Genomic DNA, 27,210 nt, shown 5'->3' on the forward strand with positions numbered 1-27,210 from the left:
AACAAAGGGCGTGTCTATACATCTATCATTGCAGTCTATCAAATGCTGAGTGTTAATTGTCTTCCTTCCACAGCTATTTACTGCAGGACCAAATAGCTTCTTCTGCAAGAAGAATCAGAGAAAGATGCAAAACACAGAGTTTCAGCTCAAGGAGGTTTTTTCCTAGATAAGTTTTCTTTCATTAAAATTCCTGTGCAAAGGAACAAACCTGCAAAGCTATGGACTCCAAGGGTGTCAAGAAAAGTCCAAGATTTCTAGGATGTCCTTGAGTACCAGGGAAATTTTCACAAAGATCAATTTGTCTAATGAGAATTTTCTTGCCTATGCTAGCCTCCAATATACTGTGCTTATTTATATAACCCAGGTTTAATTCTTTCATTCATTTACAAACCAAATCAGTAAGTTTTGAAAGGATGTGAAAGCAAGAATCTTTATCTTTTAGCCTAAAGGGCTAAAAGGCAAAAGGCTACATATCTAGGCATACTCCAGAGTTTGCTGTAACCAGTATGGAAAAAGGACACAAACCGATGCAGTTTATTCCCCTGGAAACAAGAATTTGAATTTACATTCATTTAATCTAAACACATCAAAAGGAACATCTTAAAGCAGAATGATGTTCCACAGTTCATATGGCAATTACTGCGAGGTCATGTTGTTCATTACTGTGGCTCTTCTCCTGCACTGTATGTTTTCATTGCTTACTAATTACAGGAATGCAGAATCAATTAAGAGAAAATAATGAAAGGGAATATATAATTTCCATAAATAAAAAACCCCACTTTCTTTAGAAACATTATATAAGCAAATGAAGGAAATCAGCTTTAATTTAACAGATGGCAATCCATTTGAAGACACTGCTCACCACTAAGCCATACTTCCTAATTAGAGAATTTTGTCTCTGTGAACCTCTACTTATTACTGCGTCATGATCTTTCCTGCCTAATCTGCTATGAAGGGCTAATTAATAATAACCCACACTAGCCAATGCAGATAGACTAAAGTGAAAAGAGAATTAGATATACATTATCTGGAAATAATGCTCACTCTCTGAAAAACAACTAAAGGACTTTATTGACCTAACTCGTTTAACAAATAACACTTAAGTAATTCATTGACAAGCCAGAACAATGGCAGGACTGAAAGCTTATTAAGTCATTTTTCTAACAGACATCACACTGCATTGGCTGTAAATTTCTGGTGTAATTAATTAATTAAGACTTAAATATTTCAGTAATTAATTTATATGAAAAAATCATAAAATATAATGGCGCTTAGGGAAAGAGATTAAGGTTACTAGCATTTATTGACTGGGTTATATATATTAAAAAAATGTATTTGAAAAAAAACCCCTCTCCTAGTTCAGCCTCAGAACACTGAAAACATTTATTGCAAACACTGTGAAAACAAAGTGCTGATATTGCTCTTACTTTTGGTGCATTTTCATTTTTCATTTGAGGACTTCTTTTGGCAGATTTTATTTAGGAATGAATATTCAGCTCAACTTAGATGCACACAGCATTTCCAAGTCCTATCATCCTAGGCCTGCCTACCTAAGTATTTGGCTTAAAATAGTGAAATAGTAGTGCACCTTGCTGAAATATCACGGCTCCATCTCCTCTGTTTCCTGCTGAGCTTGTGCCACATCCAACCCAACTTGTAGACAACAGCATGCCAGCCTTTCCCACCTAACCTCAACTCTGTGCCCCTCTTCATTGTGTCTTGAGCCTCCTCCCTTGCCAGCCTCACACTTCATGTAGCATCTGCCACCAAGAATAAATTACTTTTCTGCTTGCAGCAAGTGGAAGAGTCCTTTTTTTTTTTTTTTTCTTTTGGCTTTACCACCTTAGAGCAAACCACTCAGCTCAACCTGCCTGCTAGAAACAAAGATGATTTGCTTTTATCCCTCTTTCCACATCAAAGTCCCAGTCACACATGGAGGGACCCGGATACCACTGCAAAGAATCAGTGAAGCCATGAGCTGCACAGTGCCTACAGAGATAAAATTTCCTTCCAATCCGCAGGAGATACTTACAGTTTTTAAAACCAGCAGGGGACACTAGATTACCCACACTGACCTCTGTTTTACAGCACATTAGATTTTCCCAATTACCATTCCACTGAGATCTGCAGGTTTAGGCCAACCAGCTGACTTTGCAGGATCAGGGCTAACCTCTTCCATCCCACAGGAAGTAATAACAAGAAAAAGAAACTTAGAGGAAAATCAAAAGAAAATAATTTCCTGGCATTCTAGCCTTAGCTGTTATCAATGCATATTGCATTTCACTTCATCTTCTATACAACTCTTAGCATATTCAGCACCTCTGATGGAAATCAGCATGGTAGAATGACAACAAACATACCCAGGGCTCTTCAACCCTCTTGGCTGTATCATTTCTATTTATCTGTTGTCTGCATAAGTCCCTTTTATTATAAACTCTTTCTTGAGGCTAAACATTAATGAGAGATATTGCAAACTCAAAGCTCAAGATTTCTGCAAGCTCAATAGAATTTATAATCATTGCAAATGCTTTTTATATAAAAAGCTAATATTTTTAATCTTTTTTTCTTTTGTGAATTAAAAGGCTCTTTTATATTTGATGTATTAACTGTATTAGCATTTGTTCTCTACGGATATCAAATCTTGATGATAATTATTTGCATGTTAATGCTTATTAGTACATCCAACTAGATGTGAACAATAAATAGAAAAAAGTGTCAAGTGCAAAACACTTCACATTATATATTTCTGTAAAAGGATGGGAAGCTGTAATTCCCAGTGATTGCAGCCAAGCCTATAATTGGAGTGAAATTTAAGGTGAAACTAATATGAAAACTGTAATGTAGTTTAACGTAAGTTAGAGGGTTAGATTAGTTTATTAAATTTGGGTAGAAAATAGAATAAATTTAGTTTCTTTACATCTCCTCAAGTACAGCATTTTCAGTAATGTAAGCAGTTAAATAATGTTGTCCCCATAGTCCTCTTTAATTCTCTCAATAAAATTCACCTGCTCTGTGAAGCAAACAGAAACACCAACACGCCTGGAGCTGGAGAGCCATGGGGTGAACACAGCTCCAAGATGAGCCTAAAGCTGTGCCGGTGAGCAAAATGTGTGACCACATGAGCTGGGTGCCACTGGTCACACTTCAGCTCCTCACCTTTTTGGTGTATCAACACCTGTTTTCCCACAACTGCTTTATACCAGTATCATTGTGGTGACACTGAGGGTTTGGCCTGTTTGGTGGTTTGGGGGAAAGGGGGAATGTTGGTTTTTTTGGTTTGCTTGTTTGTTTTAAAAGAAGGAAGATTATCTGGGGTCAAATTAAAGACCTAGCAAGCACAGGAGAATCTTGCTCAGTTTGTTCTTTGGAGTCATTGTCCATCCCTGTCCTTTTCTCTCAGTTTTGCTCCTCAGGGATGTTATCTCCCTGCTCTCACAGATCACTGCAGGGTTCCATTCTCCTCTTTCAAGCCCAGAAGCTTCCCACCCTGCTGCCCACTGCCCTGGCAGGCCACTGGCACAAGGAGGGAGAGGTGCCCAGAATGACTCCCAGCAGCAGAAGGCGTAGGATCAAGCAGGGCTCTCTCACCACTCTGTCACCTCTCGTTTGCAGTGAAATTACCAGTCCTTGGGACAAAACCTGTGTCTTTGTGCACAGCCTCAGACAACAGAGGCTGGCTCTTGATCCCGCAGCATTGCGGGGAGCTGGTGGTGTAGGGGAACGGATCACGCCGTATCCACCCCACAGCGACACACCGCCAGCTGCCAGGGCTTGTGTTTGTCCTCCATGGGAAAGGGTAATCTCTGCTTAGGATAAAAGGTTTATCCCCTGCTGATTGTTTAAATAAAAACTGTTATGAAACAGTGAACATACACTTGGACTGCCACCACTGTGATTCGGACTCCAGTTCTTGAGGGCACTTAAAAGTCTCTTAGCACAGTCCTAGTCAAACACAGCTCTTCAGTCTGATGTAGGACTTGACCCTAATACAATCTTGGCCCGAAGGCAGGAGTACCAGCCAAGCAAGGCACACTAACACCTACGCTATGACAAGATAACCTCTTCTTTCTTTGTGAAAACTGAGTTTAATTGCAGTTTCATTCATGATAATGACCTACATAATTTTCAATAATTGGATACAATTTATCTTTTCTTAATGAAAAAAATGGAAATTAGCAAAGAGATAGGATACTGGAGAATGCTTCATTTGAAATCTCTTCATTAATTATCAGGATGTCTAAACACCATTTTGAGAACTGCACTTACAGAACAAGAACCCAACTAATAATTTTTTTCATTCTTCTGTAGAGTTTACTGTAATACTCTACTCAGAAAAACAGCACCTACTTCTAGGATGTACTTGTTTTATTTGGGTACCATTAGCTCCGCTTCTGGAGTGATAACTCCACATATACTTTCTTGAACAGGTAGCATGACCACCAGTATAAATGTGAACATACACTCTGAACTCATTAAATGAAGATGTTTAGGACTTACTGACATTCTTATAAATTGCTTGGATCTTCCCAGAATTTTTACTGGGCTTTGTATCAACCACAGAATTCTTTAAATACTTATTTTAAAATTAATTATTATAATTCACATCATGTTCCTCATAACTAGCGCTGACATCAGCATTTGATGGATGAAACAAAACAAGCCAGACTTTGAAAAGACTGGTATACCTCTTATATTCTTGCAGATGACAATGATTAATAAAACTCAGTGTAACACACTATATTTACCAAGTCTCATTTTACATTTGTCGACTTACTAAATTACTTTGATATATCTCCAGTTTATGTTCTATTACTGAAGAATAACTGCACAACAGATGGCCGCGTGTTTGCATAACAATTTTTTTTGGCAGGTCAATCTACAAGGTGGTTATAGGGATTGATATATATTGGTAAGCATGGAGATTTTTTTTGCAATATCAATCAGACAGTCAGTCAGTCAATGTAGTAATTTCTATATTGCAAAGGAGAGGTTTAGTGAACATATATCATTATGGACAATTCTTTAAAGAGCAAAATTGTAGTACCAAGGACTAAGATTGGAGTAGAGCCAGTATACTGAAAATGACATTTCTAAATAGAATCATTTTTCAAAGAGGGACTTCAAACCTTTGACTCTTCCAAAGATATTAACAAAAAACGGCTATGAAATCATATTGGAATTCATTTGGTATATAAATAAATATCTATAGCTATATCTATTGCATTCTTCAGGAATAAGCAGTAGATAATTACAGACTATGTCATGTCAAGTGAAAATAATATCTTGCAAATAATGAAATTATTACAAAGGAAAGCTATGCTGCTTTGAGAGCCATGTTATTTATTTATTAAAAAACAAAAAAGCAAATCTGAAACAAAACCCAAAATCCTTCATTCCTGGAATACAGCCAAAGATATTTGAATGAAAAGTTACGTTTTCCCCTTACACTGCAGACTGAATCAAACTACTCAATCTAATGGGAATTACTTTGGTTGCTTTACCTCAGCCACCATTCTGCAATGCTATATAACGTGACGGTATTGATTAATAAATTAGAACATTCTGATCCTGTGTTAAGACGGAATGACTGTAGAGAGGAGGTAGAAAATGAGTCGACCTGCAGCTCAGGATGCCTGGCTTCAATTCCCAGTGCCACCCTTGTGCTGTTGCCTGGCCCTGGACAAGTGACTTCAACTATTAGCATTTCAGTAATTGGAACAGTGATTCATTCTCTGAGACCTAAGAGTATAAAGCATTATACCAAAGAGAGTTACAGTTGTTACTTATAGTTGGTATATATTGTAAGTGGTCCTTTCTATTTTGTCTGGTTGTAAGAACTGGTAAGTGACATTCCAACTGATTTTCAGCCAAAGAGACAGGTAATATTAATGACTTTCTGTCAAAGTCTTGAAATAATAATGAAAGGGTTAACAAAACACTATTATTGTATGTTCTTCCAAGGAACGATATGAAGACAAAGTTCTGATTAATTAGTGCATTTTTTAAAAATAACATCTCTTTTGGCATCCTATGCATGACTGCCATTGGGGAGGGCAGGGAACAGCTGTTTTCCATGAGAAATTCTAGCTTGTCTCTGTGGGTGAGTATTTCTATTTGTGACGTATCCTGCTTAGTGCCAGACCACTGATTTTTAGTAATGCAGGCGCTGTCTTTGAGGCACAAAAGGGTGAAGCAGTATAATAATTTGGAGGTTGAAAATTCACTGCTTGATGTCTCCTGTAGTAAGTTTGACCCTGGAATATTAAGGGGTGTTAAATAAATCGGACAAAGAGGTGTTTGGGGAGTAAAAGTGCCAGACACACTGCCATGAATGAGCAATTAGATGTTCACGAACCAGCTTATCACAAATTACATGCCTACAATATCTATTACTGTAATGACCTTGAGAGTTGACTCATATTCTCCCTTAACCTAATGAGCATGCTGAGTATAATCAATTACATCTGCAATTAAAATTATAATTTGTCTAACAAACTCTTCTTTGCTTTCAGACATTTTTTAACAAAGCCTGTTACATACTGGTAAAAGATAAATATTAATTTTCTGTTGTGTTCTCATTTTTTCACTTACTCTGTGGCTAATTTATTATTACCTCTCTCCATTATTTTTTAAGTTTTCAACAAAATTTAGTTAAGTTTTTGTCCTGAATGTCATGGGATAATTATAACATTTAACAGCAATTTATCATTTCCCAATAGGGTTTGCAACCTGTCTTTGCCTGCCTATTGAAATTTGTTTGCATGTTCCACTCAATGGTTACTGCAAATATTCTGCCTTTCACTTCTATACGCACACATCTTGTTTTACTGGAGTGATCAGAAAATACTCTGCTGAACAGAGCTGACATCTGTTTGCCAGCCTGGACCTGCTGAAGTCAAGTCAACCCAACGTAAGCAAAACACAGCCGTAACCATTAAGGAAGACGATGTCATTCATTGCAATCTGCTGCTGATTATAGAGTCAACCAGGCAGGCAACTACAGAACTTTTTTGCTTATGTATCCAGGTGCTCAACAAACATTTAGAAAGATTCATACAGAAATTCAGCATGTTAATTATAAGAAAATGGAAAGAACTGAAAGAGGGGTTTAAAAAAATGGGTCCATGCATTTCATGTAATGAACAAGCAAAGGAAACCTTTCCGGTTCTCAAGAAAGTACAACCTCAGCTCTTCTAATGTATGACTGGTTCAAAGTTCCCAGAGTGCTGAATCCCTGCACTGAGCTCAGAGAGTTTTGAGTGAAGCCATGTATCTCTAAATGGTCACTCCTCTCTGCCAGGACCATTACTGTGCATGCTGCCAGTGAACAGCACCCACTGGCATGCAGTCATCACAGCGAGGGGAGCGAGCGCTTGGCTGGCTCTGCACCACAAAAGCAGCAGCTTGGCTTCAGGCAAGTGAAGGCTGGGATTTGTAACTGCAAGCATAAGTCTTCAGGGCATCGCACAGAGATGCTCAATCAAATAAAGCCAACCTAGAATAGTGCTCTGCCTAAGGAAATATGCTCTACTAAATCCTACGGCTAGCCTAGCTGCAGCAAGCTAGCTCAGCAATAGCGTGTTCCCCAGTACAACAGCAACTAAACGCATGCCCAGGTCTGTACAGATGTGCAGATTCCTGCGCAGGTAGGCTCAGCGCTTCCTACAACAGAATAAGCAATCTGTCTCCCTGCTTCAATCTGCTGCCAGGCAAGCCCAGCAAATGCAAGCAAAACACAGCCCTAACTGCTAACGAACAAGATGCCATTGCTTGTCCTGCAATCTGCTGTTGGTTATAGAGCCAGCCAGGTAGGTAACACCTGAGCCATCAGGGCGTTGCTGTGGCACAGTGCTGCACTGAGGAATTACACTCAAGGAGTTTTCTCACCCGGGACAGCAGTGTTTTGGCACGCAGCATTTTTCATGCAGAAGGGGATTAGCTGAAAGACTCATTTCCTGCTCCCACGATCTGCTCTTAAAACTCCCAATTAAGTGAAAGTATGTCAAACTAAAGAGCTTGATTTGCTTACTTTCCTTCTCCAATGTGCCTTCTTCCCAGGACCTTCACATACTTAATGCTCTCTATGAAATATTGATGTCTACCTCAGAAATGAGGAATGATGAAGCTGTTATTTATACAAAATGAATTAAGTTTCCCACAGAAATGAGTTCTGTGTCCTCTGGATTTTGGATCTTTGTAATGTAGTCCACTTGGATGGGGCCTGGAGGATGACTGACCACTGTGAAATACAGCTAAAAGCCCAGGAAATGGGGAAAAAAGGCCCCTTCAGGTACAGAAATACCCATGAGTCAATTCTCTCAATATGCTACAGATAATGAATAAACTATCCTATATTTTCTATTTATTTTTGTCAACAAAATCTAATCAAAGTTCATTTTTTTTTAGAAACTCAATAGTTACACTAAATTAGATTACATAGAAAATTAAATCATAAATCCATGTAACTAGGCCTTGCCTCTGTCTCTGTTGCTCCAACACACAACTTTGCTCTCTTGAGCACCTCATTTAATTCTAAGAGCCTGAGCTTCCAAACTAGTTATGGATTTGATCATTTAATAACATGAAACAAGTAATTGTGTGGGGTAAAATTTATTATTTAATTAGGCCTTACTGGTAATCAATAGCAATCTATTAATTCATTAATTTGCATATCTCTTGTTTTTATGTGTATCCACAAATTCTGTTAGTTTTTTTTTAATTTATGAACTTTCTACCTTCACTATGCAAAAGGAGGTGCTCACACTGTATATATTAAGTAGAACAAATAATTGAGCAGCAGGAATGCATGTATGCCCTATAGAACTGACTGCAGGACAAGATTTAATACTGAAAACAAGGAAAAGAAATAAAACAACAGTGCCTATTCTCCCCAGGATGCATGCATAATTCTCATTAATGTTAATGAAAGATACTAAATGTATGTGCACTGAGGGGAGTTTATTAGAACCTAATAAATTCTGGGATTTTTTCTTTTTTTTTTTTTACGTGATAGTTACTATAACAGTGAACTTCTTCAGGTGAAGTGGCAGATATTTAAAGAAAAAAAAATAAAAACACTATATCAAATTATGCTTCATCGGTCATTTTCTCAAAATGCTATTTTGCATTTGGAATTACTAGGTATACACTTATGACTAATAGTTGTAGCTTTAAATGATACACTATACGAAATCAAAGAATTGCTTACACAAGTAGGGTCAAAAATGTTTGTACATAAATGGCAAAAGCTCCATTGATTTAGTGCACATATTTTCACAAGTGAACTGAACTTTTTATACCAGAGAATAATCTAGCCCCAGACACCAAGGCTGTTCTACTTACTCAGAGAATTGAAGACGGGTTACAGATTCATATTCTGCTAGATCATAATTCTAAAAGTAACTCAGGGTGGCCTCACCAAAAGGCCACAATTGAAAGAATGGCTTTTGTTGAATTCAGAGATGACTTATTTGCAGAAAAAAGCATCCATTAAATATGGTGTGAACTGATCCACTCTCAATCTGGGCAGAGTGACCACTCCCTAATGATAATTCTGCTCCAGCTGAGGTGTGCTGGAAGACTAGATGAGAAAACATCACAGTGTTATTGTCTTTTCTATACCTTCTCAATGGAGAACTAATAAAGCTCATTCACAGATCCATTAAAAAAAAAGAAGAAAAAAAAATAAAGTGCTACCTCTGGGCATTATCTTTACTTCAAATACTAAAAAACTAGACTTGAAATCAGACAGAGAAATTCAACATTCATACAATCAGATAGAGGAATTCAGCATTTCAGATTTTAACATCTTTACAAGCAAGATCAAGAGAATCATTCACATGAGCACTTTCCATCTGGTCTAGTTTATTTTCTTGCAGCCTCTCCTAGAGAGAATTTGGATCAGTGATGCCACGCAGACAACCTGAAATGAGGATTTTCATGGTAGCAATGAAGGAGGTAACTCACAAAAAGTATAAATGAAAGAGAAAAGAAAATGGTTTGATTTTTCAGAGATAATAAGCTAGGAGATTACCAAAGGAGAAACCATTTTTCTCCTTCAAAAGACCTGAGCAATCTAGCAAACACAGGATGTCTTTCCAATCTTCTGCCTTTACCACAGGGTATAGATTTCCTCCACTCCTGGCTGCAGAGCTTTGCTCTGAAGTGCTACTGGGCAGCATTTATTTAGCGGAGACTTGCACATGGACACACAACACTTAGCACTGGTCCTTGCATACAGGTACAGGCAGAAACAAATTTGTCCTGACTGCATATGTCATTCCCAGTCCAGAAGCAGAGGCAGCCTCTTAGCCCAGCCCCGAGCCCATGCTAACAAATCCAGCCTGTTTGCATCTGTCCACGTAGACATAACCTTAATGGGTTTTGTCCATGATGGAAAACCAAACTAGTTTCTCAGGGTTCTCCACTTGGGCATGCTGTCCCTTCTCCCTGGGACTGACATAACGAAGGATCCCATTCGCACCCTGCACAAAGCAAAGCCCCAGGTCATGGGAGAAGGGATGGGAGAGAGAAAAGCTCAGGACAGGAGGCAAGACATGATGCAGATGTAATACTCAGGGAATAACAAAATGTCACGGGTACAGGTGAGCTCTCCCAGCACAGCCAGAGCAGGGCAGTGCCCCATGGCTCCATCCTGCCTCTAAAGGACAGAGCTATTATCAACCCCAGCATCTTCATCTGCTCAACAAAACAGGAATAATGACTTGGCTCTTCTTTAAATCACTTTTGCTGCAATAATTTGTTTGGTAAAATTGAATTACCAGTCTGCTGCACCTAGGAAGTGACTGAGAACTCCTGTGAAGAACTGAGGCATCTCAGACTCGAGAAAAAGGCAGACTGTGATGCAAAAGAAAAATGTGTGTGGAGACCTAATGGTAAAAAAGAAAGTTTCAGGATTAATTTTACTCAGCTGGCTAATTATTACAGGTGAATTTTCCTCTCTGAAAGTGAACAGTTTATCTCCAAAGTAGGTAACTGTAGGGAATCCAAGCTTCTCTCCTCAAACCACCTGTCTGTAATCTCAGTTAAGGGGACAGTGTAATTGTTAAAAGATTCATTTGGTTTTCTTCAATTTATACCAATTGTAGCATCATTCCTAGAAATCTGAAATATTAATATAAAAAAGAAATTTTAAAATACCCAGAAATGCTTCAATTTACAGAATTCACTATTTGGAAGTTGCAATTTATTTTTTTTTCCCTTCAAAAGCAAGGTGCTGTAGCGTGTTTATGTACTGAAAGAAAATAATGAGCAGCAGCAGCAGCTAATTCAGGCACAGAATAACTTATTTAAAAAAAAATCTTAATCCTGGCTGGCAATTTACCTACTAGTCAAGCAGGGAATTTCTCTCCAGAAAAGGCCCAGCAGTTGTGCTGAACTGCATCCATAGATGCCGATTTCTTTTATGTGATCCAAAACTGAGAAGAGGATAAACCTACCAACCTGACTTTACCAGGTAACTGCCTACATTTAAGTAAGAATCAGGCTTCATTTCACGATTATTCCTTTCTCTTTTTAAAGACACGTCTCTTTACATTTGGTACATGTATGTGTGTGCAATCTGCCCGGAGACACCAGCATTCAGATTTCTGCAAAAGGGAAAGGGTTTAGAGTGTTTCTCTAGCTCTTCAGGGAGTGCTACACCTCACTTGCCTAAAAAAGCACCACAGTGCAAGCAGCAGAGCATTGCTCAATAGCTGTCACCGAAACAGTAAAACAAAAAACGGCAGTGTGGAGTCACAGACCTCTGAAAAACACAACAGTGGAGATACTGCCTTTCAGAGTCACCACATGAGCAGCACTCCATAAGCTGCAGGTTTTCAGTCCCTTCACTACAAGCAAGTGAAAGGAAAATGCAAAATGGTAAGCACTACGCAAGAGGTGCACTGACATCCGTTCTCGTTCAACCTCAGAAACTGCTATTCCAGCAACATTTCCATCACCAGTCAGCATGGGCTTTTCCTACCACTAACCAAATGAGGAGAGGCTATTTGATAAAGCTCCCAGAGACTGCATTTTAAAGGCATATTCCAAATTCTTTCAAACTACAGCTTAGCTTTACAGAATGACCCTGTGTATGAGTGGTCTTGCCAGAGGGCACCCAAGCAGCTTTCAGGAGGGATGGAGGAAATGAGGCTTGAGAGAGGGGATTTGCTTTATTTTGCAGAAAACTCTTGGCTTGTCCAGCCTGGCTTGCAATGAGCGTGATACAAAAAACAACTGCAGTATCCAGAATGCCTGGCTTTTTTTTTTTTTTTTTTTTTTAACAGCAAAAATATTACATACTCTTCACCCTGTCATCCTGTTTGGAGCATGCTGAGCAAGTTTTATTCTATTATTTTAACCTTAGTTTTCAATTTCTAAATCATTTCAAGCAGAGGCTTTTCTTTCTCTGAAAGAAAGTCCTATATGGGCTAAAATGGTGCTGCCAGAACAGACTAAAATGCATGGACTACATCAGGTGTGCTTGTATTTCAGATGTGCTTAGAATTTCAGTAGGTTACAGGAAATGTGGTAAAGGACACAGGGCTAGGAAAGGCCTCCATTCCCTTGATATCACATGCAAAAACATTACATACACTCCTTCCCTATTGACATTTTTAAGCAACAAACTCATTCAAGCTGTGCAGGCTCTCTGGGGAGCTGCAGGGGCAGCTTTAAGTAGACAGCTCTTTCATTTTCAGAAGGGGAGGTGACTTTAAGGGAAAAAAAAATATGGAGCCAACTTAACATTTTCTTTATTATTGTGTTGATAAGGCAGCCAGAACTCTAATAAATGGGTTCCCTTTTTCTGGCTGAAATTTTGTCATTAACATGAGCAAAGCACTGTGATTCTGCCCTTCCCTGGGAGACTTGGGATGTCACAGCATCCAGCCAGACAGCTGAGGCACCAAAGTTTAACACAGATCAGTCAACTGAAAATGCCTTTGGGCAAGAACACCCAATAAAGTCAACCACAAAACAGTTTAAGTGTGAGTAAATGCCTGCTTACAGAAGGCACACATTGGCATGAAGAAAAGAAGTCTGTTTAGCACATGACCCTTTGACATCCCTTCTAATATGTGGTCAGTATAGCAATAACTTTATGGTGGATCTTCGGAGGAAGCAAAAGCAGAACCTGGTAGGTTAGAATGCAAAGGCAAATGTGCAAAATCACATGAGGTCAGAGCACTGGCACACTATATTCTGTTATAAAGCATTGTATTAATTTTTAGAAAGAGTTAGAAACCTACTAAACTGAAACCTAGCTTTGCAACACTTGCTTAATAAACAATTTTCAGCTACTACAAAACAGAGAACAGCATCAAGTTACACATCTGAATTAAATGGGAATGCTTTTGCACATTTCTTGGTGAGTTACATTCTAGTTGAAAGCAATGTTTTGTAACAAAAAAACCCGCAAGCATTCCTGTTAAATGAAGAGGTTTATAAGATACGAGCTTGACAAAGAGGAAAAGTATTACGGATGAGATGGAGCTTGGAAAGAAATTCATACACTAACCACACAAAAATTAATCAGACAGCCTTGACTGTGCTATTAATGATTTAGACCTAATGCATTGTCTAGGATTTCTAGAGGTTTTGCATTTACAGTACAATAGGGTATTTGTAGGACCTGTACTCAAGAGTGGCATTTGATTGATTGTACATACTCTGAGACAGAAAATAATTTAAATGCAAAACATATTACTGTAATATGGGAACAAAGCAGTGAAAAATACTTTCTAATTAAAACATAGGATTTTTGATCCTAAACTCAGTCATTGTGGGGCAAATGAAGAGCAGCATGTAAAGCAATTAATGAATTTCTCAACACTCCTCCCCATATTTTTTTTTTTTTGTCACAAAATGCCAATTCAGTAAAACAGAAAGCATTTCCAAAAGAGGTTTTGTTTTCATGAAGGAAAAGTTTTTGTATTTTGTTATCAAAATACCCTGTTATAATATTTGCAGAGGAAAACTTTTCCACCAAGGAGAAAGTAGAAATACTTTCTTATTTTGAAATGTAACTCTCTCTCTATAGAAAAAAAAAAAAAAGAAAAAAATTGAAGAGCTTTCAACCTCCCAAATAAACTCTTCTGAATGACTGATTTGTTCAAGATTCTTCTATCATGAAAATTGTAAATATCTGAACACGTACCAGAAAAAAAAAAAAAGTATATTTAAAATGCTTTTGTCAAAGCAGGAGCAGGCTCTCCTGGAGCTGCACAGAAGGGCAGAGCATGGGAAGCCCTGGCAGTGTTTAACCCTTCCCTGCAGTAATCAGTCAGGTCACTGTGGGCAGCATGAAGCAGTGTCCCAGCATGAGCAAGGCTCTCTGGGGTGACTGCTCGCTTTCCACTTGGACTAGCTGCTGGCACAGCCACCCGCAGCCCCAACCTCTCCCCAGGCTTGCAGGGCTCTGCTGACATGTGATGTGGCTGCTGGGGACTGGGACAGGCACACCCATGCTCCCACGGACATTCCTGAACGTGCACACACCCTTTACGTTGTGCACATGCAAGTACCTTTGCAGGTCTGCACACATTACCTGCAGTTTAGCTCTCACCCGTTGACCTTTGGGAGAACAAAAAAGCCAGCGGCCAGCGCTCTGCAGGTCTGCTGCTGAAGGGGATCATGCCCAGCAAGGGAAGAGCTAGATGCTGGATGTAGCCAACAGAGCTGCAGGACTTTTAATATCTGTACACTAAGGCAATTTAAACAAGCATTTGAGCCCACTTACTTGCTTATTATAGTTTAATTTAGACAGTGTCAATAACTCTGACTAGTTCTGGGGGTATTTTTGGAATTAAACTACCTAAAGAGAATATTCATCCAAGAAATCCATATGGCAGGAAAGAAGGGTAGAATTGCTGGCATGGAATAGTAAAATCTTCCTTCTCATTACCATTCTTCTACTGGTATCTTTTGAATATTTTTTTTACTTTCCTCATTTATAGTTGCACATTTTTAATCCTGTTTTGTTTTTTTTCCTTTACATTCTAGTCCATACAGACTATTCTGTGTTTGTCCAGGGACAGAGAACGATATTACTTTACAAGTCAGGGGTACAGCATGTCATGACATTTACTACTGGAAATTCAAAATCATCCAGATACAGAACCATCATAATTCACTGCTAAAGAGAATCTTTCAAAAAATTTCTGTCCCCATCCCTTCAGGGAACTTCACAACCCAATATTTCTAGATCAGACTTCATTATCCAGGTCATCATTTCAATTTATCAGTGCCTTGGAGCCTTTGGTATTCTCAGCTAGGATGGTGTCATGTCCATCAATCACTAGCCTGTTTCCACATTCCCAATTTTCTTTCATCTCTTTCAGTCTTCAAAAAACCTCTATAACTTTACATGGGTGTATACTGGACACAGAGACCTCTTTCTTTTCTTAACTCTTACCATTTTTTAAATACAGGATTAAGTACAAATTAATGGGGCCTTAAGAAATATTTTCATTCTAGGTCCTGCGTATTATTATTTTTATTAAGGGAGGATTTACAGATCCACCAGTGCCTCTTTGGACTATAAGCATGGCAAACAAAAAGCAATATGATGCTTTTCCTGGAAAGCTTATAGTTCAATCAAAAACTAAATGTTACATGTAATGAACAGGAGGAAGGACCTGACAAAGCAAAGAGAAAATTGAGACTCTAGGGCTATACCCTATTGCATCATAGAAAACATAGGTCTGGCCATGGGACTGAAAGAAGAATTAGACCAACACAAGGCAGATTTTGAAAAGGGCCTTGAAGGAAAGGGCAAGAATTATTATTTAGAGCGAGCAGAAAACAAAGAGCTAGCAAAAGGCTTTAAGGGAGGGGAGGCAAACTATCTGGATGCCCCAGCTGCTTCCCCGTCTCTGTACAGGGCAGTATAACCCTAGCTTTGAAAATATACACCACTAACATCCCACCAAAACTCACCCCAATCTAAGTATAGTACTGAAATAGAAAGAAAATTATGAGCTCAAAACAGACATAGCAACCCTGAGACTACTGAATTTGCTGTACCAATTACCTATCTGCAATATTACATATTCTCCAACCAAATACTATTAGTGTGGTTGTCAAAGCAATTCAAAGAGACTGCTGTACTTCATCAAATTGGTTTTGGACATCCCGCAAGCTTTCAAGAGAATCATGGTTCTTAAGAGTAAAGCAACCAAGACCATTTGTTCACTTTTCAGTATAATCTGGTTTTCAGAAACTTGTTTCTTTCTTCCATGTTTTTTCTACGTGAATTTTTATATTTGTTTAGAGGTAAGAAAAATCTTTGCATTTCTCAAACACCAGCTCTTTTTGTTCTTTTAAGAGAGCGAAAGGTGGTTTCCAATACTCCATTAAACAGGGACTCACATCTGCCAGTCTGCAGGGAAAGCAGGCTGAGGCATCAAAAGTATTGCAGTTAGTGAATTTAATCCTTCTGATGCAATCAGTCTGCAATGCAATCTGATTAAATTTAAAGACTCAAACCTGAAGTCCAGTACTTCAGGTCCAGAGATAAGTAGACAAATAGCATGAAAGATCAGTCTGCTGTGGGCTTACATAAACCCTAAACTCCACAGTTCAGGTTAAGATTTCTAAAGAATGCAAGCCAGGTGGATTGATTTAACACAGCATTAAAAAAACATCTGGGAAAGAAAAACATGTACATCAAAAAATAATGGTGAGACAATCTTCTCAGTGTAAAAATAATTAGTGGAATGTGTGACATATAAAATAAATTTCTGCACATATACCCACACTGCCACCATCAGCCTTGCTTTCTTATTTATTTAGGTGAACCTGTAATTGGCAAACAGGCACTTACTCATGGATAACAGCAGAGGTGCTGAGCTGCTGGAGACTTCGACACTGCTGCAAAATAGAGTATATGTTCATATGTGTTTGTGCAATGGACACTTGCTGTGCAATATTATCTTGTCTCTACAGATAAATTAGTTGCATCATGCTCCTGCCAGCTTGATTTGTTTAGCCTTTACGGAGTACAGAGCACGTGGAGTTTCCTGTGATTTAATCTCACATAAAAGGTAAGCCTGAGAGTTTATTCTACACTATGCTATACATCCACCAAGGCAGCTAAAGCATTTGCTGACTTGATGTTGAAAAGAAGGCTATAAAATATACTGGGGAAATCTTGAAACGTCACCCACTTGACATAGCAATAAGAGCCCTGCATTAAGATGCAGCGCTGATTTCCCTGATCCATGAAATTGCCTAGATATTTAAGACATGGTTCAGAATTCCTTAGCAAATGTATATTTCCAGCTGCTAAATGGTAAGAAAAGACCCATCTACACTTCCAAAGTATTGGTGAGCTGAGGGTCAGGTATAAGAATAACTTCTTCCAAAGACCCATCCAATGCAAACACACAGACTGCAATAATGGGGGAATTTGAAAGGACCATAAGCTTCCCTAGAGAGCTGTCCTGCAGGCTCTGCTAGCTTAGATTCAGAGGAAGACAGTATCCACAAGGAACAGAGTACAGCAATAATGACGCTACTTGTTAGAATATAAACAACTTCCTATTAGGTAACTAGGAAGGTTTTAGTCCAAGAGGCACCACTAGAGTATCCTGACATTGCAGTACATGGTACATCTGACCGAAACCTGCATACACCAGCAGGTTTCACACCAGCACAATGAACATGGAACATTGGCAGACAATCTTATTGATTTGTATCCAAAAATCACACTAAAAGGGTAATCTCCTTGAAACCTGGTGCATACATTGCACATATAATTTTCAGCATCTCCATAGCAAAGACAGACCTGAGACTCATACTCAAACTGAGGTCCAAGATTTTTCTTGGACATCGATTACCATTCCTTCTTGTTGACAAAGAAAGAGAATTTCCTAATCTTTTTCAGCTAAAATTTCTCAGTCAGTTTTTGTCTTAAGCTAGGCTGATAGGTCTTCCCATTTTGTAGTAACGCTTTGCACTGACCAATTTAACAGCCAGTACTCTTCCCCTGCTTCCTGTAATTCTTTTCCTACATAGCACATACAGTAGCCTATATTTATACAGGTATACAGAATTATACAAAATATGAATGGAAAGGACTCTTGAAGCCATCTGGTATGTGACCCCATTCAAAGCAAGATCAGCTACACCTAATTAGCTCCTGACATACGCTTGCCTACCCTATTGAAACACAGACTCCATAAACTCCCTTGGATATTTATTGTGATGCTTTGATATTCTTACTACGAGAATGTTTTCCTAATGTTTAGTCTGTTCCAGAAATTTTAATTAGACTTTCCCTTAGAGGAAGACTGGATTGTGCATTCTTATACGTGAAGGAAAAACACATACAGAAACACATGACATGTTGAATTTAAGGTTCATAAATTATTTGTAGATCACATAGGTGGTTTTTCAAACTTTCTGATTCAAAACAGTTTAAATGGAACCAGCTATTTATGTATCCACCATATTGTTCACTTCAAAGAAGATCTTGATCATAGTAATTTCTTCCCCAATTCAAGTTTTGAAAGCTCTAAGTTCTTTGAAGAAAATAGTTGTTGGCATTTTTGGATGATAAACATCCCAAAGTGATGATGATAAATTACAGTGTTGCCCAATGATGCAGAAAAATAGAGAAATGCAAACTGCTAACCTCTGATTCATGAATACACACGTTTTATTACAGAGTCTAGGGGTTCACAGCTGTAAGAGCAGGTCATTTTCATCTTTTTGATTATTAAAAGTGGGAGAAGGAAGCACGAAGGGTGGCTACCGTTTTGCAACGCATTGGATAGATTAACACTTAATGTTTTGTCTCCAGTATGAATACAAAATGATACAGAATTTCTTGCCTTTTTAAGGCCTACATAAGCATTTGTTACTGTTCACAGTCACAGAAGATGGGAATTCTTACATCTACCTTTGCTCATTCATACTAGTGAATTTTCTTACATTTTAATATAATCATTCCTATAAACCTTTTGTTTACACAGAAACAAACATTCGTCCAAGATAGTAAAAGAAATCCTGTGATCTGCTTCTTAAAAATTGTTGGTGTTAATAACAAAATTTACTTTGGAAAGTATTTAAACTGAGACTTTCACGTATCAACAGGCATTCCCAGTGAAACCCACCCAATGCACTCTAAGTCACAAGCCAAGGAATCTGGTTTGTCGCAGTACTGAAGTACTACATTCCTTCATCACTCCTCAGCTTCCCAAAGCTTGGGGATTTTCTAATTTCTTCTTCTCTCTCCCTATCACTTCTCTGCTAAATATGCAAAGCAGGCAACAAAAAGGAGTAGGAAAAATAAGGTCAATACAGCGAATTGGAAAGAAGTAAAATGTTTCTATATGCCATCATTTGGTTGTTACAGTTATCTTAATCAACTCAAACAGCTTCTTTGAGACACCTAATTTGATTTTACAAAGTGCTAACCCATAGCCATATTTGACTTTCCTTTGATTCCAAATGTAAAAAATAGCCCTTTCCTAATGTTCAGGCATGTAATATAACTACACATGCATTTGCATTTGCATTACGAGGCAGTGAAACATGGCTGGAGAGCCATCTTGGATGTTATCTATGTTATTAGTCAAGTGGAGAGTATAATCATAAATCCTCCTCTCCCCCTCCACACCCCCACCTTTTTTTCAGAAGTACACTTAAAATCTGTTTTTAAGCTTCACTGGCTCCATTACATTTGAACTTCAGTAAAAAGAATGTGATATGAATATGTACAGAGAAAGCATAGACAAAAGGTATATTTTCATAATGTGATTCAGTTTAACTGTTCCTATAATTAGCTACAACTCATTAGGCAATAAAAAGACAAACAAAGATATTATGAATGGAAAGGCAATATTTTCTCCATAAAACAAACAAAAAACTTTAACAGATGCCTCTTTTCTAAGGCTTTCCTTGCATAAATACACCCAGCAGCTTAGAAGAGATATTTTCATGATTGAAAATTTTTGTCTAGAAAGAAAAGCTGTAAACATTATCCTGTGCAATTTCAATAAAAAGAATTTACAGATATTGTACACTTGGGATTTTTTGATCTCAAGGATAAAATAATGATATAGCAACGGTCTGCAGATGACTAGCTTTGATCTTTTATTAGTTCTTATAATTGTCTCTTAATTTGTATTCTGCATAATAAGCACTCACCTTCACCGTTTGTCCAGCTTCGGGGCCATCCTGTAAGCAAAGGGAGAGTCTCAGGTTAGAGGAACTAACAAGGATCACACAGGGATTCAGAAATCTTAATCAATAATAATTTACATCCAATTTCACTGTATGTTAATTTAGCATATTTTCCTGGGGACCATTCAACACAAAGTTTTTGGACCAGGCGCCTTTCCATATCAGGCCATGGCAAAGTGAGAAACTGTATCTTAGACCACAAAAATGACAGTTGTTATTTTTCATTCTTTCAGATCATATTTTTTAATAGCTAGCAATAGATTTCTAATCCTTGTGAATATAAAAACACACACATAAGTGAGAATTTAATCAAAGCATGCTTGCTTAAATTCTTATTCTAATGAAATGGGCTTAGTCTCCTGATTTGCTTTAAACAGAGCTCTTTTTTTGGCATAAAAACACACAGCACAAATAACTGAAAGGTCAGAATTGATAAAATAGTTACATGGCTACATCTCTCTGCCTGCATATAAATAGCTGTGAGCAGGAATTACCTGTTTCCATCACAAGCAGTGGGTTACCTGCTGAATGGGGAGACATGGCTGCCTTCTCTGGGTCAATCCTGCAAACACTTCTTTGAAGGAAGAGTATTTGCTGAAATACTCACAAGAAAGCACTGCGCTTGGGAGTGTTTGCAGGCTTATTCCAAAGTTTTGCAGTTATTAATTATCCAGACTTTTCTGCTGGTTTGCCTCTTAGGTTTTTTTCAATGGCAAATCTGGCAGACTGCAATGCAGTTACTGTGTTTCTTATTTTTATTATTACTTTGCATTTATTGCCCCTTGAAGTTTGAATGCTCTTTTGTCATTGGACTAGGGAGGAAGGTTGAAAGCTTGATAAAACAAACCGTTAAACCTTTTTTAGTTGACTGGTTTACAAACCTGAATTGAAATAGTGAGCGAGGTGCCGCAGAAGTGTTTCTCCACCACATTGCCAACCCTTTGCGCTGTATGAAATAAATCGGCCACTTCCTCAGGACACAAGTCACGGAAACGCTCCACTGGCCGCAGAGGACAAACAAGGACATCTGAAGGTGATATTGTCAAGGCACAAATGTAAGTCTGAGTGGTCCAGAAGAACAAGTGACTCCATCTCTAGCCTGTAACCTGCTTCTGATCACTTTTGAATTCCCTAAATTCCTCCTCTCCAAGGATTACAGCAAGAGCAACTAAAACATAAGGCTAAATACAGGCAATCATACAATGCTTTGTTCAGAAGTTGTTTCCTCAAACCCCCCAGATACGAGAAAAATGACTAAAATAAGGTCCATATGTTACTACTGAGACAGCTAAAGGAATGCAGAGTTTTCATAGACTTGAAGTTACCATTTTGATGGAGAGATGCTTGTATTTAACACCTCTGAAAGTCAGACACATTTCCTTTTGTGACTAAAAATGGGGGAAAGCCAAAGGAATTTGAGATGGGTTTGAGTCTGTGATCTGACACAGCAGTTTTACAATGTTTTTCCACATGTGGTATGTATTTTTGAAAATCGTGATCTTACACCTCTAATTTTAGGTACCTAAATGTGAAAAAAGCTGACACTATGCTGATAATAGCAGATCTTTTATTTCTACTTCACATTAATTACCATTCACAAGCAATGTTCACCTGTTATAAATGTTATATGTTTTTAGAAATACATTAAGATAATTAAGACTACTCCCTTTTAAGTGCGGTGTTCACAACACTGCAAATTTATTTTATTCTACCTTGGTGACTGCGCTTCATGAGCCAGTGAAATGAAGCTATAAAGTAAACAATGGAAGTACACAGATGCTATTCACAGTCACATGATCTGCTGTGGTCACAGGAATTAATAATTGCTATGATTCCTCACTTGAAAGTCAGTTTGGTAACATTAGTAATAGGGTCCAGAATTCTTATCAGAGCCTCAGTTGTGCAAATCCAACAAGCAAGCACCTGGGACTTGATTCTCATTTCAATCCCCTGCAGACAGGATTTTTTTCTGACTTGCAGTATTGTGTTTGCAGAATAAAGACCTTAAAATCACCTTTAACATCACTTGAACTTTCATGACCAAAGGCTATGAAAATTTAAAACTTCTTATTTTTTCAGTATTAAAACAAGTGTTCAAAGAGCTATTTGAAGAAAATTAAGTTCCATGCCATTGTATTACAGCCGTTTTTATTTTTACTGCCTCTTGAAGCCTGCAGGTATTCAGGAATATTCTCTGTACTCCAGGAAATGTAACTAGGAGATGCTATGTAGTTAACAGGTTCACACATAGGTTACATCAACCTGATTTTCAAGAACTGCATGAGACATTTGAAACAAAGAAGGATTAATACATGTGAAAGATAATTTATTTCCATAAACACAGAGACAACATGTTTACATTCACCGAGTTCATCATAGGAATCGCATTTATAATTTTCATTGGAGGGAAAACCAGACATATTCTGGAAGTAAAGAAGTAGGGGCAGGTTTTGATTATTTTTCAGAGTCCAGATGAGGACAGACAAGATTGTAATGGATATTTGCTAAAGTGGGAGCAGATTTTTCGTGCGAGCTCCACAGCTAGCAGCTCCCAACAGAACAGGAGAAGACTGGCCCCAGCTGTGAGTGTTAATCTGCTTTGAAAAATCTCTCCCTCATTTTTTTTTAGTAGAGCATCAGCTATGCCACCACTATTCTCTTTTTCTCTTGTTATAACTTACGGAATTAAAATTTAAGAAAGGAGAAATATGTATTTAGAAAGCAGGTACTTCGAAATAAACCAATCCTGGATGGGGACAAAAAGCCTCGTTTTGTGGGTTTTTAGTTCTAAAATGCTGTGCCTTTTGGCAAGCTACTGGGCATAATAAAGCTCCTGTAATTTATTTGTGCCTTCCCAGCACACTGTACAAAGCACCTCCATAAAGGATGCTATTGGCTGAAGTTATGGCCCAAGGGAAGAGCTGGAAACTTGCTTGGCAGACCTGATTTCCATACCAGGAATAAAGGAATAGAAAAACTAATTAATTTTACTCATAAAAAGGAAATCCATGTCAACAGTAAAACAGGAAAAAGGACATTCGTTTAATCTGAGTTCATTTTTCAAAAGGAGAGAAGGGAAGCTTTTACCCTTAGGGCATCTGATACTTAAGTAGATAATTATCCTTCTTCTGCAGCACTGCTTTATTATCACGGGTCAACGAACCATCTATAAATGAAGAATTTCCCCTCACTTACCTCTAGCAAAACTGCTGCTTACATTAAGACAAGTTTCCTTTCCTCCTTTAGAATTTTTTCCCAGCAGTTTCTCACCCTCTCAGACTTGCATACGCCTCACCAGCAATTGTTTGTTCTCTACCTAGCTCAGGGCCACAGCCACAAGTATGAATTTTTGCATTAATCATGGTTTGTACAACCTTATATTAACGCTGTACTACTTGTCACTGTCACACATTGTGAAAAACATGGGCTAAACACTGTTTGTGGGACCTTTTGTTTCCATAGCAGAGGGAGAACAGAGTGCAGTGTGAGTGCTGGTTGTGACCGAGGCAGGACATCTGTTTTGTCTTAATTCTGTCACTAATCCACTCTGGCATTTGAGCAAGTTGTCTCTGTACCTCTCTCTCTCCTCTTCCACACTTTATCTGTCTTACCTGCTTAGATAGCATTTGCCAGTTGGTGCAATGGATGTTTTCTTATTAAGCCATGAGGTGCTCTGCTCATGTGGGGCTGCGAAGCACTCCCACAATATCAAAAAATGCGCCCATAAACCATGTCATTCTGCAAAAAGGATTTTCACTTCCTCCTTACATTACCAAGACTCATTTACAACCCAAACTATATTTTAACCACATTTCTGTCTTTGAATGTGATAAATAATTCAAAGGCACAATCACACACTGGAGCATCTTTACTGAACTTTCCATCATTTCAAAATAATTCTGCAAAGAATAATGATAGAAATTCTGAATCAGAGCTAAATTAACATGAGAATGTAATTAGGACAACATTCAAGTTATATTTAACTATGAATATATAAAAAGGCAAATGTTAGAATGAATTCATGGATTTGAGGTCATTAAGAAAACAACCATCCACTGCAACTTTAAATCACAGTTTTTAACTACAGTTTTTAACACTAGGATAGTTTTTAACTTTATATCCTGGTCAGATTTTAATCTGGATAAATGCTCTATTCACCTCAAAATTCTTCCTAAGTTTAAATTTGGATAAACTGTTCATTGCTTTCTGCAATTATCCACTGCAAACAGTGCTATGAACTACTGATGTGCTTCAGGTGACTGTGTATTAAAGATGCAAGTGAAAGTGAGTCTGTACTTATGTCTATGTGCAATTACTCCTTAGGCAGAGAATCTACTGCCATCTGAGACTCCTCGGGGCATCCAGCTGCCACTCCAGAAGGGCAGGAGTCTGCCATATACCCTGTGACATATCTGTCAGCCAGGTGGAAAGCTTGAGTCATCTTAGGGTATCTGAAATGGCAGTAGGTGCCTATGTTTGGGTAACAGCCCCCACCTTTACAGAGTGGCTCAGCAGGACAAGGGGCTGATACCCAGCAGATGTGCTGCATGATTGAAGACAGCATTCTGCCTTCAGAAAGTTTGAACTTTATGTTTCCTTTCTCTAACCACCATAATTAATAATTTTGTGATTTCTTCATTCATTCTAAACTGCTACTGACTGATGAAGTTTCTATTTTTAAGCTTTGATGTACACAGCTGTTATTTGCTTCAAATTCTCTGAGTCAGTCCACATGATTAGAGTACGTGCAATTTAGTATGTCAACTTCTCCATTTTAAGGAGTGGAAACCCTTTACACCGTATTACAATCTGTGATCATACATTTCTCTCTCTGTATCTTCCAGGAGTCTGTCATCAGCCTTACTTTTTCCTAATACCTAAATACGCATACACAAATCAATATGCGTGCCCTCACACACCCTAAAAGCTCCATTAAAGATTTATTAAACAATTAGGAATGTCAGTATTTTCCAAAGACTACCAATAGACAGTAGATTAAAACTCCAGGTATATTAGTGGAAGTGCATAATCATAAAGATAGCAGTATGGCAACAATGGATCCCACCCATTGCCTTCAAACTGAGCTAAAACCTAAGGATGACCTATGATTTCAACAAAATCATTTGACCTTATATATTGGGCACAGCAGACCACTCCCTGCACAACCTTAGGTGGGTTGTTTAGTGCACCAAAGCCTGTGATCCTCCTCCATAATTCAAATTACAGCCTCTGCCTGTTGGTCTATTAAGATCGTAAACTGTTTGGAAAAGCTCAGACTCCTGGCCAAGTAAGCATGGTTCAACAAGTTTCTACACACTAGCTGAGCAAGGATGCTGAAACACATGTGCCCGCTTCTCAGCCCTCAACAGTCAAGGTTGCAGACATTTCTGTAAATCTCTTTCACTCTTTCATTGACTTTTTAGACCATAATAACTGGAGCCCTTTGAGACTGGCATTCACGGGCATTTACTGCAATGTGGTTTTGCAATGGGCACCTGGACACTGTCAAAGCTATGTTCAGTTGTGCCAAGCACAAGTACAAATTCCCCATGTACATATAAGCATTTCAGGATATGCTCACACACACTGGAGATTATGGGTCACTACTGAAAAGTGAGCATTTGTTAACCACATAATGACTTTAAGTTGATCAGAGAGAGAGGGCTCAGATTCTACAAGAAAAGAAAACACATGGCCAACACCTGCATGCTGACCACTTCAAATGCAATTTTCCTTCCACTAACACACATAGAGTGGAGGCTGAAATTCAAAATCACAGTAGCAATTTTTATTTGCTTTATCTGAATATTGACTTTGAAGCGTAAATTATTGTAATTCTGTATTTAAGGTCTAAGCCAGGTTCTGTGTTCCCTTCAGTCGGATTCTGATCAACCTCACAAAGTGCCCATTATAAATTTTCACACACAACTATCAAGGTACACATGTTCTCTAGTTCTGAAACGTTGGAAAAATGGCCTTTGAGGGGTCAAAAATAGAAAGAAAACTAAAAAAAGAAACCCCAAAGAGGTTAAAATTCTTTTATGTGACAAGTTTTAGAACTAAACACAGCTTTTTCCTGGTTAAGTCCATCAGTTTGCTATACAGAAAACATACTTTCTGTTTTGACTTTTGTTTTATTCCTGAATTTGAACTTCAAACAGAACAATTCAAAGCTTTATAAAGGAAAAAAATTAAAGGCTCTCCAGGTACTGACATTCTAACAATAGGAATAAAGTTCTTTTTTGCTTTGTCTTTTTGAGAAACCAGTTAAAAACATTAAAATTGACAGGTTTTCTTAATATGTGAGGCTTTAAAAGAACAAAATACAAGGGGAAAAAGGCAGAATATCTGAAAGTGAAAGGTTAATTGCTTCTTTATGAAGCTCCTGCGTTTGACCAATATTGTTACTTTTCTAAACCATTTGTTACAAAAAGTTTTAACTTAGGAAAACGATTTATTTTCAATGTGTAACACGATCAGGAATCCACAGCTCACATTGGGATGGAAATACTGTTCCTGTTCATGAGACTTTTTAAAAGATTTTAAAAAGTCTTTCCTCTCACAACAGCACAAGAGTAAAAATCTCAAAAAAATTTTAAAAATATACTTTAAAGATGAAAAGCAGTAGGTAATAAAGTTTCCAAAACTTTTAAAACTCTTGAAATACCTATTTCAGCATTCTAACATTTTTACACAAACGGCAGTTTAGTTAATAAAAACTTTCCTTAATCATTTAAGTTTGGGAAACTCATCAAAATTGACTTTTTCATTAATATTTTGGTTTTGACTAACTGGTTTTCACAAAAAAAAAAAAATAATTGTCCCAAACTATGGTACCTATGGAGACTTAATATTGCTTCATTTATCTCACAAGCTTGGGTGAATAACTTAAAGCACAGTAGCCTCTTCCTCTCCCTCCTGACTGAAAACACCCCAATCATTTCCAGAGAAACTCTCAGCAAGAACTCCTGCCTCAGAGATCAGGGCTTTACTCATTTTAGGATTAATGCAGACTGT

General features: G+C 38.0%; 1 protein-coding gene across 1 annotated transcript in view; it reads right to left on the reverse strand.

Moving 5' to 3' along the window:
• FHIT (fragile histidine triad diadenosine triphosphatase) overlaps positions 1 to 27,210 on the reverse strand; it is a 492,535-nt gene that overhangs the window by 126,320 nt on the left and 339,005 nt on the right. Inside the window, exons 3-4 of the mRNA XM_059823354.1 lie at positions 21,075 to 21,220; positions 20,158 to 20,187 (exon numbers count right to left, since the gene is read on the reverse strand). Coding sequence (XP_059679337.1) covers positions 20,158 to 20,187; positions 21,075 to 21,220 — 176 coding nt within the window. The remainder of the gene's footprint in view (positions 1 to 20,157; positions 20,188 to 21,074; positions 21,221 to 27,210) is intronic.

Source organism: Gavia stellata, chromosome 12, assembly GCF_030936135.1.
Source record: "Gavia stellata isolate bGavSte3 chromosome 12, bGavSte3.hap2, whole genome shotgun sequence".
Taxonomy (NCBI): Eukaryota; Metazoa; Chordata; class Aves; order Gaviiformes; family Gaviidae; genus Gavia; species Gavia stellata.